Raw genomic sequence first — 24,497 nt, 5'->3', positions numbered from 1 at the left:
TGAGCCAGAAAAATGAAGCTAAATTAACTGTTTGGTAGCCTGCTGAGTTGGGTATTCTCAACCTGGAATTCTCAACCTGCTTTCCCTTGCCCATTGTCTCTCCCAAGCATTTCAATTCTTTTTGTGTTCATCATTTGCCTTAGTCCTGCTTTCTTAGTCCTGCTTATTCAGTGGGCTTCTCTTCTCATATACCCTCCCACCTGCCTTTTCAACCTTCAACTCCCCTGCCCCCCCCCCCCACACACACTTCTTACAGAAAATTGCTGGTTCATTTATTTCATAGCAAAAATGCAGAATTTTTTGAATGAAACACTTTGCATGCTGAATGCCTAGCCAAAAGAAGCCAATCAGATAATCGGAAACCAATCTTTTGATCTCACAGAGACCATTTCTAATGTAAACATAGCAAGAATGTCTGGAAAACTGCACAGTGACCTGGCTTTTATTAACATGATCGTTTGGATGCACCGGGTCCTTGCTTCCCAGTCTGCCTCCCAGGATCTCAATGGCTCTGTTGCTGATGACTTCATTGACATTCATGTTGGTCTGAGTTCCAGAGCCAGTCTGCCACACCACCAAAGGAAAATGGCCATTTAATTTACCTTCCGATACCTACAAAACACACACACACATAATTGCTACTTACTGTTTTCATGGTACAATCAAAGCATTAATAAGCTAAAGTCATTGTGAGGTAAAACTGAACCCCAAATTTCACAAACTTTTACTTCACCAATACTGTAGATTATGTTTAAGTCCATACCACAAGAGATCACATTTCCTGCCTTCACTCTGTAACAAACTCCCTCACATGATTCCTCCTCACTGAAATAACATAAGGCTTGCATTTTGAGACTTTTGCTTCTCAGAATGAGTATGATGACCAATCTAGAGATGCTGGGTTGCATATTTACAGATCCAGCTGCTTTACTGTTAGCTGACAAATGTTTGTGCAGGTGAAGTACTAATCAAATGAAGTACTAGTCAAAAAGAGTTCTAACAATGTAAACTTTCTCTCCATTAAAGTTATCCTAAATTCTTGTCCAATAGAACTTTGCACAAGAAATCTGGAGCATCGATAGCATCGCTGACTGTGTGGATAAATAATCACTCCAGTATCTTTTCATATATCCACTGGAAACCATAGAGATGCATCAAAGGCCTATGATGCTCCTTCCATGTGTTGCTTACGTTACTGATACAGGATTTGTTGTATATAGTTCACTACCTGCTTCTGTAAGTAGAATCCCACTATGTCACTTTGTATTGTTTAATACGTCATGTTAATAGTTATGCTTCGTTTCAGATTTCTGGTTTGTGCTATCCAAATCCTATTGCACTATTTATTGGATATTCCGTCTTGTTGATTGTATTGACTTACTCTGTGTAATCTGCCTTGAGTCTCAGTGAAAATCATATACCCAAGTGGAGAGGTAGAAACAACAGAACATGTCTTACTTCACTGCCCTCTCTATCTGATGATTTGTTTAAAGTACATATCGCATTTGCTTGATAGATTTCCAGGCTGCCCAGATCAAGCATATGTTAGAATGTTGCTCATGGGAGAAAATGTTCTGGTCTTAGCATCTACTGCAAAATTTTGTGCCGCCATTTGCAAGCCCAATGACTGATTGATATAAATCATATAAATAATTAAGTAAAATATATAATGATGAAAAGAGCACCCAGCTTTGAAATATTTAACCTTTTCATGATATAAGCAATTAATATTCCACTATATAAAGGGAAACCATATTCCTGACAACTCATTTACTACCCTGGTGCGCCTCCAGAGGGCGCTGCCCTGGAGGGAAGCCCAGACAAAGCAGCCCGTCCCCACAAAGAGTGTATCACGGCAGGAAGCCCAGGCTGGAATCAGGAGCGGAGCAAGTGGCAATGCCCACCCCCCACCTTCACCCAGCCGGGATCAGGAGTGGTACTACTAAAAGGAGGGATGCCGCGGAGTACCAAACCAGGAGGATAAGAACACAAAACTCCTGCGGTAAGAATTAAGGTATTTAAAGTGCACCGTGCAAATAAGCAATTTCAATGTATAATATAAACACTACTTACAATTCAATCTAGTACAACATAAACAATGCAATAAATCTTACATAAAGTGCAAATGCAAGATGCGTATACAATTCTTACAAAGTGCAACCATACACTCGATGTTGTATCTGGGAACACATTGTGGATGTTGATTGTGGAGAAAGGAATACACTGGAAGGCCAGATGTGGCAAATTGGCTGAATTTGAACCTTCTTGATAAAGCCCTGCGAAACAGGAGAATTGCTAGCGCCTGTTGAGTGGTTCTCAGCAGCTTTTGGACCCTGTCTACACCAACGTTGGTGGCCCTCCTCTACAGCGTTGCCTCATCAATTCTTATTGAGAAGAACAGAGGATTAAAAACCATCCTGCAGAGGCTCTGAGGACTGTGTCCGAGTAGGGTAGTCCCAGTAGGGTTTTCTCTTAAGTGTACTTCATATATATTTTGGAATTCCAATATTGTGGAAGGAACTTTTCATTGTATGGTTGCACTTTGTAAGAATTGTATATGCATCTTGCATTTGCACTTTATGTAAGATTTATTGCATTGTTTATCTTGTACTGGATTGAATTGTAAGTAGTGTTTACGTTATACATTAAAATTGCTTATTTGCATGGTGTACTTTAAATACCTTTATTCTTACCGCAGGAGTTTTGTGTTCTTATCCTCCAGGATCAGGAGTGGAGCAGATGGCAATGCCCGCCCCCTTCACCCAGCTGGGATTAGGAGTGGAGCAGGTGGTAATGCTCCCCCCTCCCCCCATCACCCGGCCGGGATCAGGAGCAGAGTGTCATGTATGCCAGCATACCTGCCATGATTGTATTCTCCCTTTTGTACTGGTCAATACTGTTTGCTAGAGTTATTTGCTGTATTCTGTGTAGATCATCAGAGAGTATCCTAACTGCTGATATTAATTGCAGGAGAGCCAGTGGGCCTCTCCGTTATCTGTTGCAAATATGTTCTTTCACTTCTTCCAGCAAGTGTCCTTGGAGGAGAGCTGCTAGCAGCAAACATTGTGACTTTCCCAGAGACTGGGATATTTTCCTTTGTACTTCATGTAGTCTAAACTAATCTGTTCCCATGCAACCTTTTTGGGGTTTCGAGCCACAATGTCAACGGGCCTCGGAGGGCAGGAAATTTCCCTATAATTAGTAATGCTTTTGTTTGAATTGTCACTTCTGCCAATTGCCACCTTCGGGTGAACACCTGTACTGTATGGATCTCAATAAAGCTACTTCAACTGGAACACCTGTGTGTTAACTGTGGAGGGCTTGAGGGACCTAACTGCCAGGGACTGACACAGAGGAGGAGGCAATGCCCGTTCCCCCTTCAACCTGCCAGGATCACAAGCAGAGCAGGCGGCAATGCCCACCCCCTGCATTCACCTGGCTGGGATGAGGTGCTGAACAGGAGGCAATACCCGCCTCCCACCTTCACCCAGCTGGGATCAGTAGCGAAGCAGGTGGCAATGCCCGCCTCCCACCTTCACCCAGCTGGGATCAGTAGTGGAGCAGGTGGCAATGCCCGCCCCTCGCCGTCACCCAGCAGGTGTCAGGAGTGGACAAGTGGCAATGCCCGCCCCTCGCCTTCACCCAGCTGGGATCAGTAGCGAAGCAGGTGGCAATGCCCGCCTCCCACCTTCACCCAGCTGGGATCAGTAGCAGAGCAGGTGGTAATGCCCGCCTCCCACCTTCACCCAGCAGGTGTCAGGAGTGGACAAGTGGCAATGCCCGCCCCTCGCCTTCACCCATCTGGGATCAGTAGCGAAGCAGGTGGCAATGCCCGCCTCCCACCTTCACCCAGCAGGTGTCAGGAGTGGACAAGTGGCAATGCCCGCCCCTCGCCTTCACCCAGCCGGGATCATTCACAGAGGAGGAGACAATGCCCGCCAGCCTGCCCTCCCCTTTTTAGAGCCCAGTGCATTTTTTCCAACAACCGGCTTTGTTACTAGTACCTCAATAAACCACAAAAACAAGATTTCCCTGTGGCTGATATTATATCTTTTTTGTACAGCATTTCTACAAAAGCTTGCTTCAGTAAGAGAGATAATCAGATCAGGTGCCACACACACACCACATACCTCATCTGCTGCCTTCATAATAGCATTGGCAATCTTTGGCTCAAGACCATAATCCTGATTTACTTCAGCAGCTGCTCGTTTTAAGATGCCGAAAGCTCTTATTACCTGCACCTACAATTTAAAAGAGCAGTCTTTAGAAGAGGGAACTTTTATATACACAGCAAATATGGGAGGCACCTACTTGCTGACCTCTGTAAAGGACCTTCATGCAACCAAATGAAGGAGGTGATAAACTGCCCCCATCCCCATCACCAGCTCATCTCCACTGATGAGTCTACTTCTACAGGTTAAAATCCTATTTGAAACAGTGGAACTATGAAAGCAATGCCCCCCTCAACTATTAAAGAACAGTTTCAATCATGTTACAGAGGTATTCATATGTCTCAGGCCTTACTGAACATGGTTCAACAAAAAAGAATGGAAAGTCCAAACGGCTTAAAATGTGAGTAAAATTCTAACTTGCTGAGAATTTCAACTCAGTTAACTGTCACACAGATGCATGAAGAATCAAACAAGCATTTTTCCATGGCCACAAAACTGCTTCTTGGGTCTGAAACTCCTGGAAAAAGTACTTGCAGGAGGGGACTCTCCTCCCCCCCGCCCCCCCCCCCCCCACAAAATGTTGCCGCACACGGCAGGCATGAAGCTGTGGCTGACAGAAGCAGCAACTGGTGCTCATTTGTCTATCCTCCGCCCTCTGGGCAGAAGCACTCCTGGCAGCCTTCACAGTTTGCTTGGGGGTAGCAAGCCAACTGCCCTCTGTTATCTGGAAGAGGAGCAAGATCTTGTTTTGCACCAGCACCCCCAATCCTGTTTTCTGTTCCATGTCTATATTGGGCCGGACAGATTTATACTCCTATGCATCTGACACTCCGACTCTCGGAAACTTACATGTTTTGTTAGATTTTAAGGTGCTGTTGGACTCCAGACTTAAACCAAATAAATAAATTAAGATACAATCCATGTTCAGACATGCTAAAATCAGGGTCAAGTTCCTTTTAACCAGTGTAAACAACGTCATGAGTAACTGTAAGGACCAGGCCTTGTACCACCTAAGACAGAATGTTAAGTTTGAAACTTTGGTTCAGGCCTCATGTCCTGCAAATTTCTTCCTAGGCCTGTTTACTGGAAACTCCCTAGTTTTGATAATTAACTGCACCTGTGAACGGCTTTCTTCCTGTGGGAAGTGGCCTTGAGAAGGCTGGAGCCTGGTGCTGAGCTCAGCTGCAGCCATACTCCCTAAGCTTCCACAGGCTGTAATGTCCAATTAAATAAGCCAGCCCTGATTGGTTCTTCGAGTGGGCTGATGCCCCTCCAGATTTCAAGAAGCCTCTTTGTCTCTAGGCAGTTGATCAGTTCGCTACCTGGCAGCTGGGTGTGCAGCCGGGTGCGCTTCAAGGTGCTGGTTACCATCTTCAGAGCGTTCCATGGCTTAGGGCCTAGGTATTTGCGAGACCGCCTGCTGCTACCGATAGCCTCCCACAGGCCGGTACGCTCCCACAGAGAGGGCCTCCTCAGGGTGCCGTCGGTCAAACAATGTCGGCTGGTGACCCCCAGGGGGAGAGCCTTCTGTGTCGGGGCACCTGCCCTCTGGAATGAATTGCCCCCGGAGATACGTATGGTCCCTGACCTACACACCTTTCGCCGTGCCCTTAAGACGCTATTATTCCAACAAGCGGGGCTGACCTAAATGTGTTTTAATTGAGTTGTCCTGTTCTGAGTTAAATTATCCAATATGTTTATATTTTATATCCTTACTGTTTTATATTTGTATGTTTTATTTTGGCTGTACACCGCCCTGAGTCCTTCGGGAGATGGGCGGTATAAAAATTCAATTAAAGTTAAAGTTAAAGCCATTGCTAACCACTTGCAATGTGTGAGAGAGGGAGCTCCTCAGCTCCCTGCCACTTCCAAGATGCCTAGAGTAAGCTGGCATGGATGGACTCTGGTAAGATCAACCAGCTTTGGAACCAACTCAGAGAATTCTTAGATAGCCAGTAGAATTTTAGTTAGTTAGAACGCAGGACATCAAGCTGTTATTTGTTTTCTTGCCTTGCCTAAATGCTTTTTAAGAGCAGTTTCTGCTTCGCATACGCTCCTGTGTTCTTTCTTTAATAAACTCCAATTACGTATTTTATCTGCCTGTGTCCAGTATAGCTTGCCAAGGAGGTACACACCCCAAAGTCGGAGAGCTTCAAAATTAACGACCAGAGCTCTTAGAGGCCCCGGGGGATCCTGAGTGGCTAGGAAAGCCATCAGAGATGGGGGATGAGCGTCTCTGGGCCAATACAGTTAGATTAACACAGTGCAGAAAAAGCAAATGAAAACAGAGAGCATGTGGCCATGATGGTGACTCTTACTGACAGTGAGCAGCAGGAGCACGTACTCTCTCTCTACCCTCATTCCACTCTCTCTCCACTATGTTGCTTTTATCTGCAACTGTTCTTACCACTGGTTAAAATGAACATAGAAAGACCACTAAACTTTCTTTCAGAGAAGCAGAGAGAAGGAAGCGAAAGCATGATCTGTAGCACCCCTTCTCGTGATCCCAGGCCCAATCCCTTCAAGGCTGAGTTACTCACTGGCATCTGTTCAGTCACACCGCCAATCTTAAAGTTCATTGTGGATCTCACCGTTTGGGCACCGTAATATTTGTCATTTGGAACCTTCAGTTCTCCAAAGGTATCGTATTCTATTCTAAAAGCGTCAGTACTAGCCTGAGAAGAAAACAAAATCAAAGTTAAAAATGAAGGCCTCTAGTAAATCAGAACAAATAATTACCAAAGACTTGCAGATAAATATTAAAGAGTCAGTAGCACCTTTAAGACTAACCAACTTTATTGTAGCGTAAGCTTTTGAGAACCACAGCTCTCTGCATCTCACAGCTGTGGTTCTGGAAAGCTTATGGTACGGAGGACTTCCGGTTTGGATTTATGGCAGTCTGGATTTATGGCGGTCTGAAGCAGCCTAAGATTTGGGCTGTCCGAGACACTGTTTTTCTTGGAAAGCAAGGCGCCTCAACGCCCGTTTCCACCCCAACTTCAGGGAGAAGTTGGGCTTGAACGCTACGCACCCCCGAGAGAGTGAGATCTCGGTGAGGGAGGGGGTTCTGAATCAAGGACTCCCACCATCACTGAGGTCCCCTCAGAGAAGGGCGAGCTTCTATCTCTGCAGTGCCTCAGGAGTCATTAAATTGGCATAAGATCGTCAGAACCAAGCTTCAGCAGCAGCTTTTACCAAAGATTAAGCAAAGGAAACAACACAGACAACCCGCAGAATCGGCAAAGGTAAAGATCGTTATCGGACTTTTAAAAATGGAACAGCAGTAAAAAGACCAAGGGAAAATAAAGTAATAGACGGGCAGCCCAATCCTAAGAAGGGCACGGAAAGTGAACAGGAACCGAACTAAGGCTTGCGAGGGCGCATCTAGCCCGTACGCCCGCGTAAGTGGCCTTCCGCCCGCGCTGGGACGCGGCGCTGGCCCGCTGGCGGGCCAGCACCGATGCAAGCCACAGGCGCCCGGGCGGCGGCGCAGAAGTGGCGTAGAGCCCTACGCCGACGCAGGGGGTGGCGGGGAGCAAGGCGGGGTCGGAGTTAGTCCGCTCCCTAAGCTCCTCCAGAAGCGGGAACGCCCACAGCGGCGCAAAAAAGCTACGCCACGGAAAAAGAAGGCGTAGCCCATAGGCGTCCATGGAACGGCGAAAAATCAGCCCCCTCTCTGAGCGCCCCGCCCCGCCCCTATGGCCCGAAGGAGCATAGGATGAGAACTATCCCGGGGACCAATCAGCGTGCGCGCCCGGCATGGACGAGCCCCCCTCTCTGCACCCAATCACCTGCGACCGCGCCCTACAAAACATCCGGCCAGCGCCGCCCAAACCCCCAGGTAAGTGAGCACTCGGCCGGAGGCTCTGCCCGTCTGCTGAGTGGCATTGCCCCTTTGAAAACCGAAACGGGCTGAGGGCATTCACATTGGCAGGCGCAGAATGCACTCAGGGGACTTTGCGAAAAACTGGGGGAACTTCGCATAAAGGGGAAGAGGTGCCTAACTGCCTAACTCTCTTTCTACCGTGATAGAAAGAATGACTCCACAGCTAACTGATGCATGCTAGTTGCTTCTAACTAAGCACAAACAAACTAACCCTTCCGTGGCAGAAGGGAATGACACTTTGCAAATTAACCGCATGCTCTCCCGTTTCCTTGCAGGTGCCCTGACTCTTGCGCTCCCACCTGGTGATGACCGACAGAGCGCTGACAGGTAAGGAGGAGGTGGGGGGGCATTCCGCAGATTAGTGCAAACCGCCCATTCACCTGAACCCACCCGCTCACTTGCCGCTTTGGGTGAGGCCCAGCAGGGGTGGGGGGCAACCATGCCCGCCCCTGGCTGCCTCAGAGGCAGGCGCCTCGAAAACCACATGTGGCCAGGTGTTTGTTGTGACCAGCTCATTCTCTCCCTTAAAGGTAAAGGCTTGCCAAGGCCGAGTGCATCCTCACCAGACCGTCATGCATCAGCTGCTGCCCTCGACCATGTGCAACCCCCCCCCCGGATGGCGGAGTGTGGGGCTTGCCTTGCCAGTGGAACGAGGCAAAGCCCACACGTGACTTTTTCCCCCACAGGCACGTCCAGGGCATGGCTGCTCCCCCGCGCCCCGCCCTCCCCAAACATCTCTGACGGACGGTTGGCTGCAGCCCAGGAAGCACCGTCGCACCGCGGCCTGCATCCCAGCCCCGCCCCTCCGAGCGGGAAGGAGGGCTGTGTGGAATGCTCCGGCTCCCTCGCCAGCCTAAACGCAAGCCCGCTCTTTCCAGTGCAATAAAACGAGATGTACAACAACTGTTTTCTGTGTCTGCGAGTCTGACTTCGTCCTCCGCCCCTCCCCCAACACTCCCGTCACATCTCCCCACCTGCACATTGCCACAAATGTATCCGACACACCCCGTCTTGCCTCCCCGCCCCCTCCCTCCCTCCTCCTGCCCCCCTCCTCCTCTGTATTTGACCAGTGTCTGTACCACCCATCTGCCGAAGAGAACTTGATTCTCAGAAGCCTATGCCACAATAAAATTGGATAGTTTTAAAGGTGCTATGGGACCCTTTTTGAATTCGCTACCACAGGCTAACACGGCTAACCCCCCTGCATCTATGGCCAGGTAGAGGGTTGGGGCGGGGCATGTGAGCGGGGAGGGGGATCAATCCCCGGTGGGGAGAATAGCTGGCACCCGATAAGCAAGGGAGAGGGTGGTGCGAGCTGCCACTGCAAGGGAGCGGGAGATGGCAGGGGAAACGGTCCACTCGCGGGAACCCTAGCCCCCACCAATGGAGAATCCAGGGTGGTGGCAGGCGGATGCCATATCCCGGGCAGGAGGTCTCGCGCGCCTGGGGAGGGTCGCCCCCATCGCAGCCGCAGCCCCAGCAACACAGTCCCATGAGCGGCCGCCTCCCAGAGTGGGTCCAGCCCCTCGGGCGTCTGCAGCAGCCCCATTGGTCATTCCACCCCAGGGCGTCCTGCCTCGCATCCAATCCCGTGGAGCAGTTGCCAGCCTCCCACGCCAACAGGCCATGGTTGTTGGGAGGGGTGGGGTGTGTCCGAGGCTGCGCGTGGCTCCGCCCTGGCTCGGCGCCGTCTCCTGCGTTCAGCAATTGTGGCCACTCGCGTTGCCCTGCCGGGGGGGGGGAACCACTCCGAGGCTGCCAGCCCCGCCAATCCTGCAGGGAAGGCCGCTGGCCCCGCCCACAGGGGCAGTGGAAGAGCGCATCAGCTGCGCAAAGTGGCTAAAATGCGGGAGCCCGAGGCCTCCCGGCTGGCTGCCACAGCGTGCCCCTTCCCCGGCCGGGCCATGCAGGCTGGGTGGCCACCCCAGGCCCGGGAGGGCCCCCCGATGGCAGGTTGCGTGACTGCCCCAGCTCAGGGCGGCATGCCAGGCAGGGCAGGTGCGTTAGGGCAATATGGAAGACATGCCAGAGCGGCCCCTGGCCAGTCCTTGTGCATCCTAAGCCCCCCCCCCTTGGAAGGGATGCGCTGTCACCGCGGGCCTGGTCATGCGCTCATGGTGCCAGGGCAGGATATGGCTGGCAGTTCACCAAAGTATCGCAGGCAGACACGGGTCCATGTGTAGATGAGCTTTATTCCCAGTCCCACGGCGCAATGTACAGCCAGGCCCAAGGGTTCACGTCCCGCAAGGATGCACTTGAGCAGCACAGCATCCCCGCAAGGGAAGAGGGCCCTGGGGCCATAGGAAGCCAACCACCACGGCCCCCTCCCCTCCAACCCACAGGTCTGAGACGGGGGGGGGGGGGCCTGTGCTGAACCTATCCATGAACTATGCAGCTGCCAGACAGAAGATAGGGAATTGTTACATCTCAGACCCTACAAGGTCATGCCGGCGGGCGGTGTAGTTCGGTGGGCAGCACAGAAACACTATACCCACAGCGGTCCCGGCTGCATGGAGGGCGACGGGTGGCGGGAGCAGTGGGCGGCCAGGCTCGGGGCCCAGCTCATTGCCAAGGCTGCCGGGAATGACCTCCTGGCAGATGAGGGTGCGATGACTGCGCGGCCAGTTTACCTGGAGGAGCTCTTCCCTGGCCGTGCGGAGGAGGCCCACCTCATACGAGCGTGGCTAGACACGGCGCTGTGCGAGGTGGAGCATGACCTCCTGGAAGAGGAGGTGGCTGCGGGCCCTGCGCGCAGTAAGTCAGGGTCCTCGGCGCCATCCAGGGAGCCTCCTCCGCTGCCACAGAGGGCAGGCCATAAGGGCCCGGAGGCGTCCCAGCCACTTCCGTCGAGGCGCAGGTTGCAGGTGCTTGCAGCAGATGCCGGGCTGCCACCAACGGGTGCCCCCCCTCCCTCTCTCCCCCCTCTGCAGGGACCATCAATGACAGGTGGATGGCTGCCATGGACCGGGTTCACGGGGCATTCCAGCAGGCGCGGGCAGCGGCACCATGTGAGTCTCGCCAACAGGAGGGGCACGGGCATGTGGGGTGGGGCGGCCTGCGGCCGCGACAACAACCCCAGAGCCCACAGGGGCCCTGACGCTCCCATCCCCCACCTCTTGCCCCCACAGCGGCGCCCACCCGGAGCCCCTCGCCAGATGAGGAGGAACTTGGGAGGGGCTTCACCGCCTGGTCTCCACCCCGCTACCCGCCACCCGCTAAAGACCCAGAGGGTGACCCAGTGGAGGGGCCTGGCAGGAAGCGGCCGAAGCTGGAGCCCGTCCCCGCAGACAGCCGGGCAGCTGCCGATATGCCATCCCAGGCACAGGCATCTTGGACCCCAGCCGGGCCCCTGCTCTGTAACGGGGATGCCGTGGCGGGGTCGCTGGCCTCCCCCTGCTCCGACGCGCTACCTAGCCCTCACCCTCCTGGCTGCTGAGGCCGGGGTTCTGGGTTGGCAAGCTGCTCTCTGGGCGCCTGATGCGGCCCTGGAATCGATTGGGAATAAAGCCAAGTTCATTAACCGCTTTTCCCGTGCAGCCCGTCCATGGGGGGCGGTGGCTGCTGGCCGGGGCGGCTTTCCCATGCTCTCTACATGCAGGGGTTGAGGGAGCGGGGACTCGGAGGGGCCGCCTGGGACACCATAGGGGCGTAAAGGGCGAGTGTTTGGCCGGCCGAGCCCCCCATGGCCAGGCATGGCCCTCAGCGCGCAGCATGCCACAGGTGCTCCGCGACCCTGTCTCGCACAGCTCGGTCATGCTCCTGGGGCTCTGCAGGGGCGTCAGGAGAAAGGCGACCGGTGGGCGGCAGCCAGGGGTCCTCGCCTGGGCCCTCTGTGGCTGGCAAGGGGAGCTGCTGGCGCACGGCAATATTGTGCAGCATGACACAGGCAGCCACGAGCTTGGCGACGGTGAACGGCTGCATGGCCAGGCGGCCGCCCGTGTGATGGAGGCATCTGAAGCGCATTTTCAGCTGACCGAAAGCACGTTCGATCACCATCCTCGTGCGCCGGTGGGCCTGGTTGTAGTTGGCTCTGTCGGCGGGCTCATCCGCAGGGTATGGCGTCAGGAGGTAAGGCAGCAATGGATAGCCACGGTCACCTGCAAGGGGAGGCGGAGTTAGGATCTCCCTTCCCATCCCCGTCCCCTCACAGCTCCCCCACCAACTCCTGACCTAGGAGCCAGCCTCTCCCCTCAGGCCATGACAGGAGCCTGTTCAGGCCGGAGGTGGTGAAGATCTGTGCGTCGTGGACGCTTCCCGGGAACTTGGCAACGAGGTCCGTGAAGATCCCCTGGTGGTCACAGGCTGCCTGGACGTTGATACTGTAGAACCGGTGCCGATTCCTGTAGACCTGCGGCTCCTCTCTGGGAGCGCATATGGCCACATGCGTGCAGTCGACTGCTCCAATCACATTGGGGAAGCCTGCAAAGGAGGAGAAGCCAGCCCGGATGGGTGCCAACTCTGCCTCCGAGGTGGGAAAGTGGATGTGCTCGCGGATCCGACCAACTAGGGTGTCCAGGAAGGCATGCAGGCAGCGGCTGGCGGATGACTGGGAGACCTCCAAGGCCTCAGCCATGACTCCCTGGAAGGAGCCGGTCGCAAGGTAGCGGAGGGACAGCAGGACCCTCTGGAGGACGGGGATGCCCCGGGGAGCCGCAGCTTGCCCCTGAAGGGCGGGCGCGAGCTCCTCGCACAGAGCCTGTATGGCTGCCCTGTCCAGGCGGAAGCGGTCCAGGCAAGTCATGTCGCCCAGGAGCAGGGATGGCACCCTGGCCTGGAACTGGCGGCGGCGTCTGAGGCGGCGCCGCCTGAGGGCCGCTCGGACAAACACGGCTGGCAGGAGGTGGCTGGTCCAGATGGCTGGGAGCCGCGGCGGCAGTGGCGGGCACCAGGCGGGGATGATCAAGGTCCTGCCTGGAAGGAACGCAGGTTGAGTTTCAGCACCCTGAACCCCCCCCCCCCCACGCACAGCAGCAGGCCTACCGGTCTCAGCGGCCCGTTGCAAGTGGTGCTCAGGAGCAGGTCCTCTGTCCGCTGCATGGGCCGTCCCAGCCACCCTTCCCGGTCCTGCACCCCCTGTGCCCTCCTCCATCTTGCCGAGGGGATGGGTGAGCACATGACTAGGTGGCTGGTTCCCACCACTTATCTCGGGGACCGGACATTCCAGCGGGCACTACCCCCATGTCTGCTGAGAGCACTAGTGGCGGCGGAAGCCAGCGCCAGGCAAACTGGACAGAGGCCGAGAGAGTGCTGCTTTTTGGGCTCGTGGTGGAGAATGCGGAGGTCGCCCTGAGCACGCACAGGGGCGCCTCGTCCCGGTCTCGACGACGGGCATTCTGGCAGATGGCAGCTGACAGGGTCTCGGCTGTGGGCAACGCGCCCCGCACTGCTCACTCGGCAATGAAGCGCTGGAATGATTCTTTCGGGCCCGCGCGCAAACGAGTGCGCCTCCTCATGTCTCAGGGGGTTCCTTATGAGCGGGCCCTTGACGAGGGGCTCCCAGGCCCAGAGGCGGTCATGCGAGCGGTCATCCCGGAGGCGGTGGTGGGCGGCCTGGGCGTTGAGGTCCTGCCCGGTTAGTATTTGTGGATTCAGGGAGGCGAGGGGGGGGACGTATGGATCGTGGCACATGTGTGACAGGGCCTCTCCCGTGAGTAGGCACGGCCCCTGAGGGTCCAGACCCAAGCCAGGCGGAGGCAGAGGCAGCGGAGTCTGTGCCCCCCCTGGCAGAGAGCGGGGCCCAGGAACAGGCAGCCCTTCCACCGCCACAGCAAGCCCCTGCTGCCAGCGACGAGGAGCCTCAACCGGGCCCGTCGGGGGGCATGGATCCGGAGCACGGTATGTATCTGTGGCCCTGCTGCTGGTGGGGCCAGGGACCGGCTCGGCCGCCGGCCTCGGCCACACATCCAAGGCCACTCATGGCGCCGACCGGTCTCAAGACGAGGGGCTGCGGCCGCAGTTGGAATGGGTGTGCTTGGCCCGGCTCGGTGGCCTGTGGCAGCCCATGTTGGGCCGCTGCTCTTCCCTCCCTGGGGCCTCTTCCCACCCATGTCTCGCTCCAGCAGGGACCATGCGCCTGGAGATAGGCGGGGAGGTGATTGCCCAGCTGCGCGAGCTGCCACCCTCCCGGAGGACCTCTGCTGCCGGAGCGGCTCTCCTGCAGTCGCTCGGCTTCCCTGTGTCGGTGGAGGGTGAAGGTGGCCCTGGGACTCCGCCGGTTCAGGACACCTCATCGACAGAGCCGCTCGAGGAGCTGTCCCAGCCTGCAGCACCATCCCCTCCAGCCCCCCCGCCCCCGGGTGCCATGGGCCGTGTGCGGGAAGGACCTGGCTCCGCCTCTGAGGGGGAGGGGCCCATGGAGGGGATCCTTCCAGGCGCACGGGCTCGCGGCCCCCGCCCTGCCCAGCGGCTTCCCCCGACACTAGCCGCAATGTGGGCAGCGATCGAGAGGGAGCGGCTAGAGGTGCACGCTGCATGGGAGGAGGCGAACAACCGCGGCCGGGAGTTCATGGCTGCGGTACTGGAAGTGGGGGAAGGGGTCCGTGCCTCTCAAGTCCGTGCCGAAGCCCTGCTCGGGCGGCTCGTCGCCATCCTCGACCCTCCGGCCCCACCCGCTGCAGCAGCTCCACCCGCCCCAGAGGCACCCCTCCCTCGGGCCCAGTTGCGTGCGAGAGGCCGGGCCCGTGGACGGCCAAGGGGGTCCGGCCGCCGGCCTCGCCGGTGACCGCCGCTGCCGCCTTGGGGGTGGGGTGGGGTGTTTTGCTGCACAGACGGCTCTCCTACACGCCTCCCCTTCCTCACGTCTGCTGGGGGAGGTGGGATGATATAATAATAAAGGCTGATTTCTGTGCAATGGGTGTCTGTGTTCTTTGCCTTGGGATGGGGACGAGGGGGCAGGCCCGCTGTGTCTGCCTCTTGGTGGCGGCCTCAGGCCAGCCCTCCCCTTCGGCGCCACTGGGGGGCTGTCCCCTGCTGCCAGAGACTGGCTGCTGCCCTGGATTCCTCATGGCAGGGCGCCTGCCAGTCCCATGCCAACCTCTCTGGACGCGGCCGCCAGGGACTTGGTGCTACATTGGGCAAACGGGGGAAAGGCTTCTCAGACTACGCCCACCCCTCTCCTTCCCGACTGCGAGCCCCGCCCGACACACGAGCCGAGGCAGTCTGCCAGCATGGGCGCGGTTTGCCTGCTGCTCTGGGGCCTGGCCGGGATCGCGTGCTGCCCATAGGCTGCGCCTTTCCTGGCCCCTCCCCCTGACGCTTGTCAGGAACAGCGCCCTTTGGCTGCGCCTGGCGGCGGCCGTGCATCAGACCCGCCCACAACACTTTCTGGTTCTCCAAAATTGCATCTCTGCGCCGCTGCGGGCGCCGCTGCGGCCACACTTTGCTGGCACAGGATCCGGCCCGGCGGCGCCGCCACACCACCAGTGCAGCCGCGTCGGCGTTGGGGCCGGCCATAGGATTGCGCTGAGAATATAAAAGAAGAGACGTTTAGTAATAGAAGCAGAGTAAAATTGAAGACGCTGGGGAAGTAAATATGGACTAAAAATTTGAAAAGAAATATTGTTTATAATTACTGCGGTTAGAACTAAGATAACCAGCGTGAGAAAGTGGAGGGGGGACTGGAGAAACATCGCAAGACAGGAAGTTAACAGCAGAGCAGATAACTGGATTCCTAGCAAGGACAGTAAAGTGAAAGGGAAGAGGATTGACGGAAAAAGGAAGCAAAACAAATATACTACTGGGAGGCTATGAAGGCAACAGGAGCAGGAAGTGTGCCATCTTAAGTAAGGTACGAAGCTAATCCAGAAACCATAGACACGCTGTAATGGTACTATAGAGAAAAAACGCCCGACATTTTGGATTTTAAAAAAAACTTTTTTTTGCTTTTTTAAAGAAATTTTAAGAAAAGGCAAGGTTTAAACGATTCAACACGGATTTGAGGAAAAGGGAAGACACGTGGGGAGGCTCGAAACCGAGCCCCACGATGGCTGGGAAAAAAGGAGCAGATAAGGAATGGCAAATCTCGGTGGATGCAGCGATCGAAGGACTGGAAAAAAAAGTGGCAGAGAATCACAAAGAGTTGTTACAGAAGATGCAAGAAATGCTGGCAAAAGATTTTAAAGAGATGAGAGATGTTATTCAAGCCGATGTAGCTGCATTGGCAAAAAAGATAGAGGGAGTAAAGAAAGATTTGCAAGTGACAACTAAAAAAGTGGAACAGGTAGAACAAAAGACAGATGATATAAAAGCAAAAATGAAACATGAAAATCAAGTGATGCAGACAAGAGTGGCAATGATGGAGTGTAAGGCGACGGAAAAGCAGTTAAGATTTCGTGGTATTCAGAAATCTGAGACTCAAACCACACAAGAGCAGATGACAAAGATATTGGCAGAATTTCTAGGGAAAGAGGAAGATGAAATAACAGCAAATATGGACTTGGCGTACAGAATCAACTCGGCTTTTGCACAACAGAGAAAGCTACCAAGAGATATTATTGTGCAATTAGTGACAAAGAGAATGAAGGAAGAGATACTCAAGAGGCATTTTGAAAAACCCCTAATAAAGGAGGGGAGTAGAATTAAGATCATGAAAGAAGTCCCAAAACGGATTCTCCAAGAGCGGAAAAAATACAGGGAATTGACCCAGAAACTAAGAGACAAAGACATCAGATATAGATGGGAAGTCCCAGAAGGTCTAAGCTTTTATTACAAAGCTTTGAGAATTATCATCAAAACAAAGGAGCAAATGGAAAAAATTTTACAGGAAAATGCAGAGGACTTTCCGGGATTATTAAAAATGTAAAATATGGAGTACAAATTAATATCGTGGAACATGAATGGACTAAACTCACCTCAAAAGAGAAAGACAATTTTTCATTGGCTAAAGAAGCAAAATTGTAATATAGTATGTCTACAAGAGACACATATTAAAGATAAAGACATAAAATATTTAAAAAACAAACAATTGGGGAAAGAATATATATCAGCGTCTAAACAAAAGAAGAAAGGAGTAGTGATTTATGTAAATGAGGCTGTAGAATCAAAATTAATTTTTCAGGATCAAGATGGAAGATATGTGGCCGTGGAAATAAATATAAATGCGAAAAAATATTGGTAATAGCTCTCTATGCGCCAAATGGAGCAAAAGACCAATTTTTCAAAGAGTTATTGAATAAATTAGATCAGGATGTATTTGATAAGATGATATTGGTCAGAGATTTTAATGGTGTGGTGGACTTGCAATTAGACAAAACGTATGGAGAAAAGAAAATCTGAAAAGTACCGAATTGACTTTATTGACTAAAAAAGTGGAAATTTTACCGAAGGTGAGCGCAGACCACAATCCAATGTTATGGAAATGGACAATGGGTCGAAGAAAATTTAGATGGAGAATAAATGAGGATTTATTACAAAATCAGGAAAATTTGAAGTATTTGAAAGAAGAAACTAAGCAATTTTTTTTAACAAATAATAACAATGAAGTTTCAATACAGATGGTATGGGATACCTATAAGGCTGTAATGAGAGGAAACTTAACTTTACTTAATAGCAAGGATAAGAAAAGAAAGCAGGAAAATGGCAAGAAATACAAGAAAAAATATATTAAAAAGAACAACAACTGAAGAAAAGACCAGGGAAAAAGTCGATTATACAGGAAATCAAAATACTGCAGGATCAAATAACAGCCATTAGTAATAAAGAGCTAGAATGGAAGTTAAAGACATTAAAGCAGAAGTCATTTGAAGGAGCAAACAAACCAGGACGATATCTCGCCTGGCAACTGAAAAAAAGGAAGAAAATGAAAATTATTAATACAATAATGGAGGATGGTAAAGAATTGAAAGATCATCAATCAATTAGGCATGCATTCTTTAAATACTATGCTAAATTATTTCAAAAGAAATCGGTGATTGTACAAGAGATAGATGGGTATTTAAAGAATGCCCATTTACCAAAGATACCAGTAAAGATGAAACAGAGACTGAATGCTCCAATAACAGAAGAATTCATACAGGCAATTGAAGCGGCTAAGATTGGGAAAGCACCAGGACCTGATGGGATCACAGCTAAATTTTACAAAGTAATGAAGGAGGACCTAGTACCGATTTTAAAATATGTAATGAACGATATGCTTCAAGGAAATGGTCTCCCAGATACATGGAATGAAGCTAGTATTGCACTGATCCCAAAAGAAAGTCAAGATTTGACAGAGTTGAAAAATTACAGACCCATACTGCTTATAAACAATGATTACAAAATAATGGCAAGAATACTGGTGGATAGGCTCAAAATATGGTTAATGGACTTTATAAATGAAGATCAGGCCAGATTCTTACCAAACAGGCAATTAAAAGACAATTTGAGAGTAGTGATAAATGCTATTGAATATTACGACAAGTGACCTGATAAGGAAGTTGGCCTATTCTTTGCGGATGCAGAGAGGGCCTTTGACAATTTGAACTGGGACTTTATGTTTGCAACTATGGAGAAGATGGATCTAGGTAATGAATTTATACAAGCAGTGAAAACAATTTATAACTTACAAAGGGCAACAATATGTGTCAATGACAACCTGACAGAGAAGTTAGAAATAAGGAAAGGAACCAGACAAGGATGTCCACTATCGCCGCTTTTGTTTGTGATGGTCTTAGAAGTATTATTGAGGAGGATTAGAGAAGATGATAGTATAAAAGGAATAAAAATAAAAGGATCCTCATATAAATTGAGAGCATTTGCAGACGATGTGATGTTTATAGTGGAAGACCCTCTACAAACCCTGCCAAGACTGCTGGACAAAATAAAGGAGTTTGGAGACTTGGCGGGATTTTACATAAATAAAAAGAAGTCCAAAATAATAACCAAAAATATGACTAAGAAGAAACAAAAAGAATTAAGTGAATTAACAAACTGTGAAGTGGTACACAGGACTAAATATTTGGGGATAGAGCAGATAGCTAAGAATATAGACTTGTTTAAGAATAATTACGAAAAGCTCTGGGTTCAAATTGAAAGAGACATGATAAAATGGAATAAATTAAATTTGTCGTGGTTACGCTGAATTGCCACAATCAAAATGAATGTACTGCCCAGAATGATGTTTTTAATGCAAACAATTCCAATTGTGAAAGATAAGAAACAATTTGAAAAATGGCAAGAGGAAAATATCAGAATTTGTATGGGCAGGAAAGAAACCAAGAGTTAAGATGAAAATTCTTTGTGACGCTAAGGAAAGAGGAGGAATGCAGTTACCTGATCTAAGACTTTATCATGAAGCGATATGTTTGGTGTGGCTAAAAGAATGGGTGTCTTTGACCAATCACAAGTTATTAACGTTGGAAGGATATAATAAATTATTTGGATGGCATGCATATATGTGGTATGGAAAGTATAATATGGATGCAATGTTTCAGCACCACTACCTTAGAAGGAATCTATTGTCAACCTGACTCAAGTACAAGAAATTTATAGAGCTAAAGAAACCACTTTGGATTGTTCCAGCTGAAGTAATTAACCCAAATATGGAATATCAGGGAAAGGAATGGCTTAGCCTCAAAGAATTAACAGTATTAGACAATGATGGGTTGAAACTTAAGCGAAACGAGGAATTGCCATTTAAATATGGTTGGTTACAATATAGACAAATTAAAGATTTATTTGATTCAGAACATAGAAAGAATGGTTTTAGAACTAAAAATTCAGAACTAGAGGAGCTATTATTGGGGGATAATAGTAAAGCAATATCTAAAATGTTTAAGTTGTTATTGAAGTGGTTTACAGAAGATGAAACAGTCAAGGTGCAAATGGTAAAGTTGGCCATAAATTGTAATAAGGAAATAGCAATAGAAGCATGGGAACAATTATGGAAAAATACCTTTAAAATATCAACTTGCACCAGTATTAAAGAGAACGGTTATAAAATGCTGTATAGATGGTACTTAACACCGAAAAAATTAGCCATAGCTAACAAACAGTTATCGAATAAATGTTGGAAATGTAAGGAGCATGAAGGTTCTCTATTTCATATGTGGTGGACTTGCCAAAAGGCTAGAGACTACTGGTCTAGAATATGTGCTGAAATGTCTTTGATATTACAATACAATGTTGCTAAAAATCCAGAAATGTTATTACTATCTTTACATTTAGAAGAGGTCAATAGAAATGATAAGACATTGTTATATTATATGATAGTAGCAGCAAGATTTTTATATGCTCAATATTGGAAAAAAGAAGTACCGAATACTGAAGAACGGACAAGGAAGCTGTTGTACATGGCCGAAATGGACAAATTAACTAGAAATCTGAAAGAGCAAGATCCAGAAACTTTCTTGGAAGATTGGAAGAAGTTTAAGAAATATTTGGAAAAGAAATGCGATGCTAAAGGACAACTGTGGTCTTTGGAGGGATTTTAAACGTTATTAAATAAGACTTTAATGAAGGGAATATATATTAAGATCTTTACCATGGTTAATATAATTGCAATATAGTGTAATAATAATCTCTATGAATAAACGGGGGGTTCGAGTGTTGTTGGAAGTCAACAGAGAATAGGGGGAGGAGAGGGGGTGGGGTCATATATTTAGAAAGGTTTAATTTGGATAAGATGTATGTATTAACCAACTATTTTATATCACCTCATCCAATAAAATCTATTTTTTTAAAAAAAGAAGAAAGCTTATGGTACAATAAAGTTGGTTAGTCTTAAAGGTGCTACTGACTCCTTACTATTTTGCAACTACAGACTAACAGGGCTAACTCCTCTAGATAAATATTAACAATCCCTGCCATATTTTAAACTTATTTAAAAAAGGCATGTGTGTTCTAAGAAGAGCTATTGGTCAGACACTATGGATCAACAACCTGCAAAATGACACTTCTGCTGCTAGCATCCAGGATCCTCTGCCCCCTTCCAAAAAGTACTCCCAGTGAAATTAATTCCATGAGCACAATCCTAAGCAGAAGATTGCTGCTTAGGGGTGCAATGTAAGAAAGCTCACAACGCAGCCCTAGGCATTTCTATACCAAACTGAGACCCACTGAACTCAACTGGGCCCACTCCTTGTAAGTGTGCTTAAGATTGCAACCTTTGACTTCTTCTAACTTGAAAACAGCTGCCCTATGACACCTGATAAACTGCTTATGAAAAGGGGAATTTCAAAAGCAATTTATAACATGGCACTAGAACCCATGTTCAGGCAATAAGTCAATACTTCTTCCAGGCCTCTTGTGGACTCCAAGCAGCTCTCCACCAGGATACAGAAGAGTGTGTGTAATAATAGTACTAATTATTAGTAATAATAATAATAATAATAGCTTATATACCGTTCTTCTAGACAAATTAGTGCCCCACACAGAGAACTGAACAAAGTCTCTATTTGTTGTACCAAGTACAATATTTGCTTTCCCCCAAATAGGCCTAAGTTTAGTAAATAAGCTACCCACTCATCTTGAAAAGCAAATGGACCATCTATGTATCTAATTCTGAATATAGCCTTAGACATGACCCCAGGTCAGCAGAAAAATCTGGGAAAAAATGGTGGTGGGGAGTCAACATTCCTCCCAAATGAGAACACTGACTTGCAAAACCTCTGAAGATCACAGGCGGCATTGGGGGGTGGGGGTGGGGTGTCTACCAGCCCCGCCAAAACAGGAGACTCAGCCTGGAAAGCACTCAAACCAGCAAGGAGGAAATGAGAAGTGAAAAGCAACGAGAAGGGGAAATGGGGAGCAGAAAGGATCATTCTCCCCTGTGAACCTCACAGTGTCCCCACTTGCACATAGCTAAATTAATACCAGCAACTTATTGTACAGGAAATGCTCTTCAAACTGGCAGTTTTCAGAAAAAGAAGCAGTAAAACTGATACTCACAACTCCCCTCCCCAGCCAATATCTATAAAACATACAATGTGAGACTCAAATAAATCCTGGTGGGCCTTTCCCCTCATCTTGCTTGGCCACAGTCAAGCAGACACTGCAGAGAGTGAGACCAGCTCACAAACAAATAAGAGAGGAGAAAAATCTCAAAGTTGCACATAAGACCACTAATTATATAAAATGCTTCGCTCTATTTGCTGGCATGTAGCTTCACAGTGTGATCATCTAGAGGTTGCTGAAAATATCTCATCTTTCTCTATTCACCTCAGAGAACGCTGGAGAGCTAGGAATGACTCCATGCTGTCTGTTTACTAAACCACAGTTCAGAGTGATTCAATCACATTTTGGGTCCAGTAGCACCTCAAAGACTAACTAGGTTTCCAGGGCATGAGCTTTGACTCTCATAAGCTCATTCCCTGGAAACTGAATTGGTCTTTAAGGAGCCACTGGACCTGAATCTTGCTCTTCTACTACAGTCCAACATGGCTACCCACCTGAAATGATCAACCATATGTGTACTTCTGCCTCTTAACTGTTAACTTTGTCCATTGCGCCACAACATGAGGTTCACAGAAGATCAGCAAGATTTAATTGAGCGCTAACTCGACATTCAAGTATTTAAACTTCATTTTAGTAGCATTTAGGGTGGTTTCTTTTTCTTCTTCTTTGGTACATGTTACTAATTCCAATACATATATAAACCAAGATTATTAGCTCATAGCACTGGAAGCCAAAATATTCCTGGCTCAGCTTTGATATATAGTTCAACTTGAAAAAAACACACACAAGAGAACTGTGAATGAATGCAATACTGAATCAGAATATGTGTTTAGTCAAAAAAATGTCAATACCACTATATAACTTGAGATATACTCTTAAATGCATTACTGCTACTAAAGCAACAGGTGTGGAGGAATTGCAGTACTGGATCATAGGAAAAAGACATATTTGTCTAGGCTGACTAAGGCAAAAACTCTGCCCTTTGTCTGTTACTGATCAATATCAAAAATTTATTCTTTTCACCCGGCTGTGTCACCAAATCAGTATAGCTGCCCAAGATTCTGTATGAAGATAGTAAAAAACAATGCCTCCAAAAAGTAGGTTGGAAAGCAAGGAGAGAGCCCACTGGGTAGGCAGGGCTAAGGGGAAAAAGATAAAGGGGGAGCAATTGGGTCAGATAAGGAAGGAGAATCAGAGCAAAATAAAAACATTTAAAGGCAAATGAATACAAAGAAAGCCCTAAAGCCAGCTGGAGGACAGGGCATGGGGAGGAACAGAAAACAGCACTAACATGATACTGAGTTCCAGCTGGGGACACCCAACTCTGCAAGCCACCAAACAGTTAACTCGGCTTCATTTTTCTGGCCCAGAGCAGGACCTCAGCATTTGGCCATTGCCTCTATCTAGCTTGGGGACCAAGCGGCGAGATCAGAGATCCAGAGTGCAGATTCAGGGATTCCTGAGTAGTTTGCTGGCCTGACACTGTTGCACAAATGACATTATAACGGATTTGTTAAGTTTACACAGTCGATAGCTTAAACGGCGGCAGCAGGCCTCCCTTCTTCGTTCTCCGAGGGATTCCTTCCACTTCTCTCTGAGAAAGAAAAGGGCAGCCCGGCCCGACAGGCCCTGCGGGGGCAGCCCCTGCACTGGGACCCGCGCCGCTTGAACGGCAGCAGCGCGCGCCGGCCGGGCGGAGGGGCTTTGCGTCCCACCCACCCCCCTCCGGGGTCTCCCAGGGGCTCCGGGCGGCGCAGCCAGCTGCAGAGGTGCGCCCTTCAGGCGGAGCGGAGCCGAGCGGGCCCCGCTCTCCTCCTCCTCCTTGCGCCGAGGGGGCGGGCTGGGGCAGGCCTCCCCTCCATCGGCCGGGGACGGCCAAGGGCGCAGCTCCCTTCCTTGCCTGCCCTCAGGGGCGGTGGTGACGGCGGGCCCCGAGGCTCCCCGGCCAAGGGGGGGAAAGAAAGACGACGGACGTGCCCCTCCCCCGCCAGGGAGCCCCGCCGAAGCCGCCCAAGGGCACGCCGGAGTCAACCCCCCCTTCCCCGCTCCGCGCCGCCCCGCGCTCACCATGGTCCGTCGCGGAGGGCGGCCGGGGGGCGGAGGGGCGCGGGGAGGCGGCTGCAGCTCTCGGCCGGCCCAGGCACAGCTGAAGCGGCAGAGGGGGCGCAGGGAGCGCTGCATGGCGGCGGGAAGGCCGAGACGAGGAGGGTGCGGAAGCCAATCAGGCAGGCGGAGGCGGGGCCGGCGGCGGGGCGCCCGAGGGGGCCGCAGCGGAGCGAAAGGGCGAAGGGGACGGGCCCGGCTCTGTAGACCGGCCGCCCTCCCGAGGAGTGCGCATGTCCCACCCAGGGAGGGGCATGCGCAAAAGAAACGCTGAGGCCCTCGGGGACCTTTCGGGTCGCCCTCAGAACGTTCGCTCTTCGCGGTTGTCGGGTGAGGTGCGCGCGCACCTGCCCATCTTATGGGGCCTTCGCTTCTCTCTGTCTGTGGAGAAGCGACCTGTGGCTCATGAAAGCTCCTACCCTGCCCCAAATGTTAGTCTCATAGGTGCTACTGATGCAGAGGAGTTA

At 50.5% G+C, this 24,497-nt stretch overlaps 1 protein-coding gene across 1 annotated transcript in view; it reads right to left on the bottom strand.

The window, feature by feature from the left end:
* Positions 1-24,247, bottom strand: part of FH (fumarate hydratase) — a 54,107-nt gene extending 29,860 nt beyond the window's left edge. The window contains exons 1-4 of the mRNA XM_054991073.1: positions 23,995-24,247; positions 6,713-6,847; positions 4,131-4,241; positions 436-612 (exon numbers count right to left, since the gene is read on the bottom strand). Coding sequence (XP_054847048.1) covers positions 436-612; positions 4,131-4,241; positions 6,713-6,847; positions 23,995-24,108 — 537 coding nt within the window. The 5' untranslated portion in view covers positions 24,109-24,247. The remainder of the gene's footprint in view (positions 1-435; positions 613-4,130; positions 4,242-6,712; positions 6,848-23,994) is intronic.
* Between the last annotated feature and the right edge of the window lie 250 nt (positions 24,248-24,497).

The sequence above is a fragment of the Eublepharis macularius genome, chromosome 11, assembly GCF_028583425.1.
Source record: "Eublepharis macularius isolate TG4126 chromosome 11, MPM_Emac_v1.0, whole genome shotgun sequence".
Lineage (NCBI taxonomy): Eukaryota > Metazoa > Chordata > Lepidosauria > Squamata > Eublepharidae > Eublepharis > Eublepharis macularius.
The sequence above is the reverse complement of the archived record's forward strand: the minus strand, read 5'-3'. Positions and strand labels throughout refer to the sequence as shown.